This window comes from Vipera ursinii (genome assembly GCF_947247035.1).
Source record: "Vipera ursinii genome assembly, chromosome: 4".
NCBI classification, from domain to species: Eukaryota; Metazoa; Chordata; class Lepidosauria; order Squamata; family Viperidae; genus Vipera; species Vipera ursinii.
In genome coordinates, this window is record NC_139514.1 from 45,125,964 (window position 1) to 45,138,379 (window position 12,416).

General features: G+C 34.6%; 1 protein-coding gene across 1 annotated transcript in view; it reads right to left on the reverse strand.

The window, feature by feature from the left end:
- Positions 1-1,579: 1,579 nt before the first annotated feature.
- LIPI (lipase I) overlaps positions 1,580-12,416 on the reverse strand; it is a 30,757-nt gene continuing 19,920 nt past the window's right edge. The window contains exons 7-10 of the mRNA XM_083362035.1: positions 10,359-10,454; positions 8,606-8,717; positions 5,220-5,393; positions 1,580-2,212 (exon numbers count right to left, since the gene is read on the reverse strand). Coding sequence (XP_083218161.1) covers positions 2,116-2,212; positions 5,220-5,393; positions 8,606-8,717; positions 10,359-10,454 — 479 coding nt within the window. The 3' untranslated portion in view covers positions 1,580-2,115. The remainder of the gene's footprint in view (positions 2,213-5,219; positions 5,394-8,605; positions 8,718-10,358; positions 10,455-12,416) is intronic.

Genomic DNA, 12,416 nt, shown 5'->3' on the forward strand with positions numbered 1-12,416 from the left:
GACTAGTCTGACTAAATAGCAATCTTTCCTGACTTATTTTGCCTACAGCAAAATAAGTATCATTTCTACTATTTAAAATATTTTGCATTCTTTGAATTTTATCCTCTCTTAAATTCTTCTTCCCTGTTCCTACTCATAAATCACCCCTCCTCATATGATCCTTAAGGAATATTTATTAAGATTTTCAAATAATAAGATTAAAAACTAATATAAACTACAAAATTATGGAAATACACCCATAATTGCTGTTAAATACAAAAAATACCCAATATTTATCTAGAACTTTTAAAATAATGTTTAAAAAATGCATTCACTAAACATAAAACAAATTACAATGGTAAGATTTGCACAGCACAGCAAATACACCATCAAATATGTTTTAAAAATAGTGCAATACACAGGTCCTTATAATACATATAATAATGGAGTTAGGAGAGGAAACAAAAATAAAAAATGGTTCAGTTTTTTGCTTTGCATCAGTGAGTGATGGTCCCATCACAATGGATTTGTCTCTTAAAATTGCTATGGAGATCTTTGAAAGAAACATCCATTAAAAGTATATAACATTCTTATTAGTTACAAAGGTATTTGTAATTATTTGCTCTATGTTAATAAATATTTTATTTAAATTAATAATATTCACATGCTCAAATAATATTGATAATTGTACAGTCCAGTTATTCACCTGTTAAGAGATACTTTCTTATGCACATGAATAATATGCAGATAGTTAGCAACTACACATATTGAACATGCAAAGGTGGTTTTCAGAAGATATTAAATAATTCTGTTGCGGAGAAGCTTGAGTGATGCTACCAGGAGACTGGCTGTACTAAATGGTTTATGTGTGATTTTAGGATCAATAAGATGAGCTAAAAACTGTAGCTTCTGTATTCTGAATATTTACAAATTGTATCTGCATTATACTGCATATTTATTTATTTATTTATTTATTTATTTATTTATTTATTTATTTATTTATTTATTTAGTATACCGCCCTTCTCCCGAAGGACTCAGGGTGGTGAACAGGGCAATACATATTAAAAGACAAGATACAAAAATTAAAAGCGATTAAACAACAATGCCCATGAATAAATAAATTAGTACACATTAAAAAGTTAAAACCGATTTATAAAACCCAACCCCATCCCATCAGGCCAGGCCAGCTTGTTCAAAAAGATAGGTTTTGAGATCGCGCCGGAAGGAGCACCATCCGGAGCTCGGCCGGAAGATGGTTCCATAACTCCGGCGCGCCCACAGAGAACGCCCTCCCCCTGGGGGCCACCAGTCGGCATTTTTTGACCGGTGGGACCCTGAGGAGGCCCTCTCTGTGGGAGTGTACTGGGCGGAGGGAAGTTGACGCCGGCCGCAGGTGCTCCCCAAGGTATTCCGGACCCATGCCATGTAGGGCTTTGAAGGTCATTACTAACACCTTGAATCTCACCCGGAAGACAACTGGAAGCCAATGCAGCTCGCGGAGCAGAGGTGTGACATGGGAAAGTCGGGAAACTCCCAACACAACTCTCGCGGCTGCATTCTGTACCAGTTGGAGCCTCCGAGTGGTCTTCAAGAGTATCATAATGCACATTATTATATTGATTCAATTTCAGTTTCTATTTAGCAAGTTATTACCAGCCTGTCGGTGTCATTATGAACAGAGATGCTCCATTAATGAGAATATTTGTTCATGTGCCCAAATGCTGATCTGAACCTTTTTCTCTAAACTGTAGCATTTCATGTTCATACAATAAGATATTAGATCTGTCAAATATAAAAGTATCAACAAACGTATTTAGTGTACTATGATCCTACATTTAGTGATGAAGTTATTACTGTTAATTTCAATGGTATGTCAGCCTCACTGTGCATAAGACTGAAATTGAAATCTTCTCAAAAAATAATTCACAGCTTTGAATACTCGTTAACTAGAAATTGATTGCTAATATATGCAACTAGGCACATGAAAAAAAATCTGAACTTCTTTTAAAAGTTCATTCTGTGATCTTCAGAGGTAGTCATAAAATTGGCAAATTAACTTTCTTGAAGGAAGCCAATTAAACTTGTTACCAGTTCATGTTGCTCTCTAATTTCTTGCACACAATATCCTGAAATAATCAATTGTCTTGCATATTTATCTCATAGCATGGGATAGGTGTAAAAGTTGTTTCAACATTTTCCACAAGTATGAAATCATATCTACATAGCTGGATCCTGTACAGAGAGAAGAAAATATGCAATCAAGAAAAAGTGTACTTTATTTTTATTGTACATAAGTAATATTCATCCTATATTTAATCAGTGTTTTTAAGAGGAATCAGGACTACTGATTGAACCGTATTACTAATATAATACAGCATAATATATGATAACAGAGTCACCTGCCTGCTCCCGTTCTCTGTCACCCACACGCCTATCTTTTTTACTAGTCATATTAATGTATTTTCTTTGTTTTCTTTTTCCTTGTTTGTTGTAAAGGTAAAGGTAAAGGTTCCCCCGCACATGCGTGCTAGTCATTTCCGACTCTAGGGGCCGGTGCTAATCTCCATTTCAAAGCCGAAGACCCAGCGCTTGTCCAAGGACGTCTCCATGGTCATGTGGCTGGCATAACTAGACGCCAAAGGCGCATGGAACGCTGTTACCTTCCCACCGTAGTGGTCCCTATTTTTCTACTTGCCTTTTTACGTGCTTTCGAACTGCTAGGTTGGCAGAAGCTGGGATGAGTAACAGGCACTCACTTTGCTACGCAGCACTCGGGATTTAACCCGCCAAACTGCCGACCTTCTGATCGACAAGCTCAGCGTCCTAACCCACTGAGCCATGTATGGTTCTATTATTTCACACTTTGTTTAAACTTCCTTTTTATTTCTTTGTTTTTTATGGTTTTTAGCCCCCTAGCATCAAATAAATTTAATAATAATGATAAAATACTAACTAAACCATGTCCAAAACAGATGGGAATACATATTAATCTTATTTACTCCTCTACCTTTAGGTTTTTTTACCCTTTGAATTGATCATCCAAAGTTATTTTTTTAAAAAAATCCATATTGTACTGTTTCCAAATCATATATAAAGACATATGGGCAAACTCTCAGAAATGCATTTTTTTCAAACTTTTTAGAGTAAAAGCCACTGGTCTTTGCAGAACTCTTTAGGTATCACCCAATAGTCAAACCTATTAGATAGGTAAAGTCCAGAATGCGCATCTACAGCTAAGTGTTATAGTTTAAATATGTGTACCTTAATCACAAGCTATCTGGCTGACATTTCAGAACTTAAATAAATTAATGTCCTTGGAACAATTACTTTATTGCATAGTCAATTATTTTATTGCATGTGCTAAGTAATACTAAGGGAAAACAATTCTGGGGGAAAGTATTTCTGTTTCAAACAAAAGACATTTTCAACAAGCTACTAATTTCTATATAAGATGCACCACTCTTTATTTGAGAAGTGATTTTCATGACTGTTCCTGAGATGGAGCAACCAATACATTTTTTTTTATTAAAGAGTTTTACAAAAACAAAATTTTACAATACATCCCAAAATCCCACCCACCCCAAACCACCCCCCTTCCCCCCCACTTCCCAGAGCTAAATACAGGGTATAATTATAATAATCATATTCTAGCTAAAGACTATCCATAATAAAAAATTAACCAAATTCATAATGTGCTTTAACTCCCCTTTAACATAAATACATACAAAGTACTAACACTGAAATTAATAACAATATCCCTCTAAAATCTACTCATAAGCTAAATGGAACTTTTTAGTCCCATATTTATTCTGAATATAATCTATCCATCTCCTCCAAACTGAAATATATCTTTCTTCTGAATGATCCTTGAAGTAAGCAGAAATCTTAGACATTTCTGCAAGATTCGAAACTTTAAACACCCATTCTTCTATTGTAGGCAAACTATCCTTCTTCCAATATTGTCCCACCAGTAACCGTGCTGCTGTTATCAAATTCAACATCAAATTGGTTTCTTTAACATCACAATCTAGAACAATACCCAATAGAAACAATTGCGGAGAAAACTTTATCTTTCTCTTAAAAATCTTTTGAATGTTCCACCAAATTTTAACCCAAAAAGCTTTTATATTTCTGCAAGTCCACCACATATGAAAATAGGTGGCTTCTAAACTACCACATCTCCAACATTTAGACTGTAAGTTAGGATACATGTTAGACAACTTTTTGGGATCCAGATGCCATCTATAAAACATTTTATAAAAATTTTCTCTTAAATTTTGAGCCTGAGTAAATTTAACATTTCTAACCCAAATTACCTCCCGAGCAACCAATACAATTATACATTCTCTATCAATCTTTGTAATCAAAAATTCTTGCAGAAGTAGTTCTCCTTTTTCTGCCCCATAGTATACAGGAAAAAAAATCCTAGGACATTTTATCATATAAATAAATGAGAGTAAGGTTTTCTCAACTTCTAAACTAAACTGTTGGCATGTGTTAAATTAATATAATTCTTAGAATATTACCTCACATCTATATATTCTCTATCTGTGTCCTAATTTGATACAGAATTTAAAACTTGTTTTTAACCTATGTTTATATAATTATAGCAATTATGAATAATTACAGATAACAATTTTTTCTTATCAACTCCACATACTTTATCAAACTGCAAGATCATAATTATGCATAAATCCTATGATAATTATAAATTTCTATACTATACACTAACTTTTATTCTAGTTTAATGCACAAAATGATAAATTAACAAAAATGTGCAAATGCTAGCAGTAATTGTTACAACTAGGTAGCAATTGCAAGAAACATACAAAAACTTGAAACTTCATTGACAGTGGCCAAAATCCAATAAATAGTTATGAAATATTCAGAATAAGCATGTCTATCTCTCTGCAAAGTGACTGGGAAGCATATTCCTGAACTATTTACAGTCAAATGAAACACTTCAAGCAATGCAACATAGACAAGAACAAATTAGTATTTTTAGATCACCTACACTCACATGGCAGACACACTCTATTGAAAATATTCCCCTCAGATGCAGTTTTAGCAAAAATTGTTCTTATTTTCTGCCTCCGTTTTAAGAAACAGCGCCTTCAATCGAAACTTTTCTGTCATCTGTAAGTGCTATCACTGAGCAAGAGGATTAGTGGTTCAACTATCTTTTCCTAAATTCTTCTTCTAGATGATGAAACTATTATAAAATGACAATCTATGTTACCTTTCTGGATGCGAGAGGGATTTTAATCTCATTTCGAGAACCCTAAGCTTGTACTTGGGGCCCACTGTACTCTTTGTAGAAAATGTCAAAGTAATTGTTGAAATGTTTCCAAAATCCAGATAAAATCCAGCAAGTATCTTTGCTTGCCTATATTGTTGAAATACAGCTGCATCGCTAAAAAAGAAAAAACAGATTTATTCAATGTATGCCCCTTTATAAAATAAGACTCAGGGTGTCATGCAATGGGTTCCAATCTTCTTAAAAAAAACAAAAACAAACCAGAATAGAATATAGAAACAACTACAAACCTTGGTCCAGGAAAAAGCAGCAGAAAAATATATTTTGACAGCTGGATTCTCAAATACATCCAGTACAGATTGTAACAGCCCTGCGGACTGATCTACGAAAGGTCTTATTATGCCTTAAGCCTGCTCAGCTGAAGGCTGAACAAGCAAAATTAGCCACTTATTTGTCCACAAGAGATCAGAAGACAAGAAAGACAAGACATGCACTACAATCTTTGCTGCAGCAGGTTTGTGCCTATCAAAAATTTCTCCTCCTTCTGAATTACCTGATACCGTATTTTCCGGCGTATAAGATGACTGGGCGTATAAGACGACCCCCTACATTTCCTGTTAAATTATAGGGTTTGGGCTATACTCACCGTATAAGACTACCCCTCTTCCAACGCACACCAAATAAAAATTAAAAAACATCAGATTTGATTTTAATATGGTAATTTTAATTCAAATGCTTATGACATGCAGGTCCTTAGTAGGAAAACTGTCACTTATAAACATAAGGCTGTTTGTCATCAAACATGTAAACATAAAACAGTGCAAGTGGATTAAACTATAATAATAATAATAATAATAATAATAATAATAATAATAAGAAGAAGAAGAAGAAGAAGAAGAAGAAGAAGAAGAAGAAGTAGTAGTAGTTGGAGGGGAACTTGGAGGTCATCTAGTCCAACCCCCTGCTAAGGCAGGAAACCCTATACCATTTCAGACAAATGGCTGTCCAGTCTCTTCTTAAAAACTTCCAGTGTTGGAGCATTCACCACTTCTGGAGGCAGGTTGTTCCACTGGTTAATTGTTCTAACTGTCAGGAAGTTTCTCCTTAGTTCTAGGTTGCTTCTCTCCTTGACTAGTTTCCATCCATTGCTTCTTGTCCTGCTTTCAGGTGCTTTGGAGAATAGCTTGGCTCCCTCTGCTTTGTGGCAGCCCCTGAGATATTGGATCACTGCTATCATGTCACCCCTCACCGTTCTCTTCATTAAACTACACATACCCAATTCCAGCAACCGTTCCCTATTTTCCTAATTCACTCTAAAGCTTTCCCTGTGCAGAGCCTTAAGTAACACCAGCTGCCTGCAATTAGTGCAGGTTCGCATCCCACCAGGCTCAAGGTTGACTCAGCTTTCCATCCTTCCAAGGTAGGTAAAATGAGGACCCAGATTGTTGGGGGCAATAAGCTGACTTTGTAATAATGCTGCTTCGGGGGGGGGGTGAAAGCCCTAATAAACAGGCATATACACAGAATGAAGGCTATTGCTAAGCACATTGATTTGTGCTTTAAATTGTAAGCCACCCTGAGTCTTCGGAGAAGGGCAGGATATAAATGGGATTTTTTTAAAAAAAGACCAAATGGGAGATCCGCTCCAGGTTTTCCAGCCAGCCTGCCCAGTTCCTGAGTCAAATGTGTCCTTAGAGCTAAGCCGCTGCTCTGGCTGCTGCCTTCCCCACCTGCCTTTCAAGTTGGGATATGCTACAGCTGCTCTTCAACTTTAGAAGGAAAGACGCCCAGACCCCAGCCTGTAAAAAATCAGACTGCAGCTTCTTCTCCATTTGGTCCCGCTTTCCCTGCGCAGACTAAATGGGAGATCCGCTCCAGGTTTTCCAGCCAGCCCTGTCCCTAAATTTTCAGCACCCGGTGTATAAGACGACCCCTGACTTTTGAGAAGATTTTCATGGGTTAAAAAGTAGTCTTATACCTGTTCACCGCCCTGAGTCCTTCGGGAGAAGGGCGGTATATAAATATTATTAAATAAATAAATAAATAAATAAATAAATACGCAGGAAAATACGGTACATATAAGGCAGGCAGACAGCTATGGCTATCAGCGCTGGTTCTCGGTATCAGTGCACCTGAGAGTGTCTGTTGAAAAATAGCCATGAAGGGAAGTAAGTTCCTTACAGTCACCACTTCCAACCTCTGACCTACACCACCCACTTTCTTATTCTTCCTTTGGCATTGATATTTCCATTGAGCACTGAAATAAGTGGGTTGTGTTTTTTTAATTTAATTCAGCCTTTGGCTGCACCCTCTTCTATGAAGAATTTTACAATTACTATAAATATCTTGTATTTACACAATAGCATCTTCTGAATTTGCATATACTAATATAAACTAACTTATGTAAATTGAATGTAACCTCTCTCTTTTTCTCCCTCCCTCCCTTTTGTCTTCCCTCCCTTTCTCGTCCTTCCTCTCCTGGTATGTATTAGGCAGGTAGCAAAAACAAATAGCATAATTAGAAAGCAGAAAGAAAATCTGACTGAAATAGTATTTGCTTAACTTAGTATTCTGCATCTTGCTTTCCAAGATCAGGGGGCTCTACTCGCAGTCACTCATGCCCTCATGGTTGGGCTATTGCAATGTGCTCTACATGAGGCTGTCCTTGAAGAACATCTGGAAGTGTCAGCTACTGCAGAATGCAGACTGCAACAGAGCAGGCAGTCATGTGTTTCTATATAAACACATTTTTATACCTTTGTTTGGCAAGGTGCATTGTTAACCAGTCTGTTTCTAAGTCAAATTCAAGGTGCGCGTTTTGATGTTTAAAGCTCTACGTGGCATGAGACTGGATCATTTGAGGGACTGTCTTTCTCAGATTACATCTATCCATCCCAAATTTGTTGTGTAATTTTGAATCCCATCCTGAGCCACTTGACTGTGAGACTGGCAGATATATAAATAAGACTTATAAATAAGATTCATACAATTTTAATACAGATAGTCCTTGCTTACTGATTCCCTCCTTTAGCAATCATTTTTGAAGTTACAACTGTGCTCAAAAAATAGTTTTGTGATTAATAACCACATTTCAAAGGGTGGGGAATTCCAAAAGGTGGGAGAGTGGGGACAAAGAAAATTTTGCAACTGCTTCACTTAATGATAGAGTTGCCCATTCCAACTATGGTTGGTAACCAAGGTTTACTTCTTTTATCTTTTTTTTCTTTGCATATTAACTTTAAAATTTTCATTCTAATTCAAGTCATTTATCAATTACTCATTTTATTAATCTTTGTTCAAATTAGTTCTAATTATAGTTGATACTATTTTGCATAATGAAAGTACCAAAATGAATAAATATATCTCACCTATTAATTCTGGATTCTATTGTATTTCCTGAATTATCCGTTATTTTGATATTTATGAAACCTCTCCTAGTGCTTTTATTCCAGGTAATAATATCCAAAGAATAATGATACACTGTGGGAGAGAGAGAAAAATGTAATTTTATTTTGATTTATTTTCTTCTTTTTTAGAATGGAAAAGAAGAATCCTGGAAAACTGGGAGTTTAGTTTATTGAGCAAAGTCAGAAAGTTATATATCAAGAAAATGAAAACTACTAAAATGTTCTCAGGCTACAATGTCAGAATAATATATCTATTTCAGACCTAACTGCATCATAGTAGGTAATCGCTTCATGATAAGCCATTTTATTGTAACTCTTTTAGCAGCAACCTTTTCTTATTATACTGAGATTGATTAAAATACCCCATTAATGATAAGATAAACTTGGGAACAGCATCTTGTGAAAATGATTTCCTCATGGAGCAGGGCAAAATAGTTGGTAAAATTATTATGCTCTAATTAATTAATCATGACATAAATCTTACATTTGATGCCGTTATAAATTTGGCAGGTGATATGGATGTCTTTTGCAAGTGCTATATATATTCTGGTTTTTTCTTGTTTTTGTTCTATTTTCCATATTTTTTAAAAAAATTACTCATTCTGTATTACATTTATGATAGTAAATAGTAGAACATAGTCATATTTCCCTAAGAATGAGACATCCAGTCATTTAATTTTGAATTCAGCTAAATTTAGTATTAAAATTCTAAGTTGGCTACCTTTTCAAATTCAAATTATCACTTGCTGCTAAATATCTCTTGTCCTTTATCTTTAAAAATCATGCAGGGTTTTTTTTCTGCAATCACAATTATCAGTAAAATACTATATGCAAAACAAAAAATATAGCATTACTTTTACCATATCCAAAATAGCCAATAGTCAATGTAACGTTTTCCTAACCATATAATTTATGAACCGTATATTGCCTCCTTCCTAGGAATGAGAGGGAGTGACTGGCCCAAAGTCAACCAGCTCGCTTTGCAAGACTAGAACTCACGGTCTCCCAGTTATCTAGTCTAATGCCTTAACCATTATACAAAACCGACTATATTGTGATATCCCACAATATAATATATGGAAGTGTGAAATGTTTCTATTAATATAATGCTATTGTATTTAACTTAAGGGGTTACATAAAGTATTCTAAAGCAAATCCATCTTTTAATTATGTGAATCAGCCAGAATTAATGATTTTCCTAATACTGAACTATTATCTGTGCTTCAAGTTCTGTCTAGCTTGCAAAGACCTTGAATGCAATTATTTGATTATCAGTTGAAAACATCAACACAGACATACACAGAAACACACACAAGCCCTATTTGTAAGAGATACTAGATCTCATGTGGACCTTTTATAATGCATGGTAGTAAATAGTTGCATCTCTGTTTCATTATACTTCCTTTTCTTGAAATTCATTTTGCTATTGTCTAATATAAATCCACCTCTTTCTCATTTTTATCACCTCATTTGTCATCCTTTACTAGGTTGCCTACATAATTTCCTGTTTTTAATATTCTTTTCTCCCAGCACATAGATCTTTTGAGCATTATACTATTTCATAAATAAAACAGTAATAAAAAACTAAGTTTAATCAAGGAAATGTCAAGTTATCTGGATAGTAAAATGCACTTGTTTTTTTCCCCTACCTATTTTTCTCCATAACAGGAAAAAAAAGTTGAAGTACATGCATGGAACATAGTTAATGACTTACTGCAAAATGGGTCTTCGTCTGAAGTATCGAAGTAAGCTGTTGTCAGGGGAGGATTCTTTTCAAGTATATAACTCTTCCATTTATCAGCATAATATCCTGAAATTGAAATATGTTCAATACAAAAGAAACACATAGATGCAAAAAAATAATAATACTAAAGATATATTATTTTATGATGCTGTGTGAAATCAACTTTCCCAGAATATAACAAAGGTATTTAAGTTCTACATTTCTATCCTCATAAAGTAAAATATCTTATTTTTATTTATCCAATTTATATGGCCACCCATTTCACAAAACAAGCGATTCAAGGTGGCATGCAACAATTTCTTCTACTGAGGATGAAATGCATATTCTTTTCTTTTTTTAACGCAATGGCACAGTGAAAATATTAAACACTATCTATCATCCACACATGTGATCCTGCAGATATTCGAACTGTACTTATAGTTGATAAACTGAGGACAGGAAAAATCTGGAATACATCATATAAGGTTTCTTCAGTAAAAGTATCTCACAAGAGGTAGAGAAAATTGGAATGGGCTAAATAACTGCCAAAGTTGGCACAGACATGGGAAGAAAAAATATCTAGTAAGGAAAATAGCACTGTGCAATTTCCATCGGCTAAAGAAATGGAAATTCCTATATGGTTCAGATTCACTGAAGACAAATCACAACTGAGATCACTATGCAATGACAGAACAGTAAGATGTAAAATTGCTATGCTGAGCACAGATACTGAGAGAAGGAAGAGGGCCCAAAGACCCCTGAAGTCAAAAGTTTGGTTATTTGTGAGAAGTTATCAGTTAGATTTTAAATGAAACTCTTAACTCTTTTGCAAATTTAGTAATGATCCTATAGTAAGCAATAGCTTCAGACAGCACAGTGACATAGCAGCAGATGCATGGCTATTGCAGGCATGGCTATATATATACACACACACATACACACACACACATACATATACACACAGAGAGAGAGAGAGAGAAAGAGAAAGAGAAAGAGAAAGAGAAAGAGAAAGAGAAAGAGAGAGAGGATTGGGTACTCTGTTTTGTCTCCTTGATCCTTGATCCTAACAAACCTTTCCATTTTAGAAATGTTACAAATAAAGAATATATATATATATATATATATATATATATATATATATATATATATATATATATATATATATATATATATATATATATATATATATATATATATATATATATATATGTTTAAGTATTTGTCAAGGTTTTTTTTTTTTGAGTGGACCTTGCTAATTAACTCTTTCATTCCTGTTTTGGCCCGGCTCAGGGCTTATCCGCAGGAACTAGTCAACTTATGACAGCTCATTATTTGTGCAAATTATTCAAATTGCTAATAAAGAATTTGGGAGGCTAAGATGATCATTTCGAACTATTTATGTTCTCATCAGTTAGTCATACCCTTTATCTGAGATTCTTTATTAGCAATTTGAATAATTTGCACAAATAATGAGCTGTCATAAGTTGACTAGTTCCTGCGGATAAGCCCTGAGCTGGGCCAAAACAGGAATGAAAGAGTTAATTAGCAAGGTCCACTCAAAAAAAAAACCTTGACAAATACTTAAACATACATTTGCCTTGCCTTCCAGCTAATATAAGAGAGAAGGAACCCGTGGCTCAGGAGGTTAAAACACTGCCTGATATATATAATCAGCCCGGGTTCGAATCTCAGATAAAGGGTATGACTAACTGATGAGAATATATATATATATATATATATATATATATATATATATATATATATATATATATATATATATATATGTATGTATGTATGTATGTATGTATGTATGTATGTATATATATATACACACACATACACACACACATACATATACAGAGAGAGAGAGAGAGAGAGAGAGAGAGAAAGAGAGGATTGGGTACTCTGTTTTGTCTCTTTGATCCTAAGAAACCTGCTCACAAACTCACTTATCTTGTTTTAGAAAGATCCTACGTAATACCATGATTTAGTCAAAAGCTATGAAGAAATGAAGTTTGAATTAGGAAAAGAAAGTAATATAGCAATTCA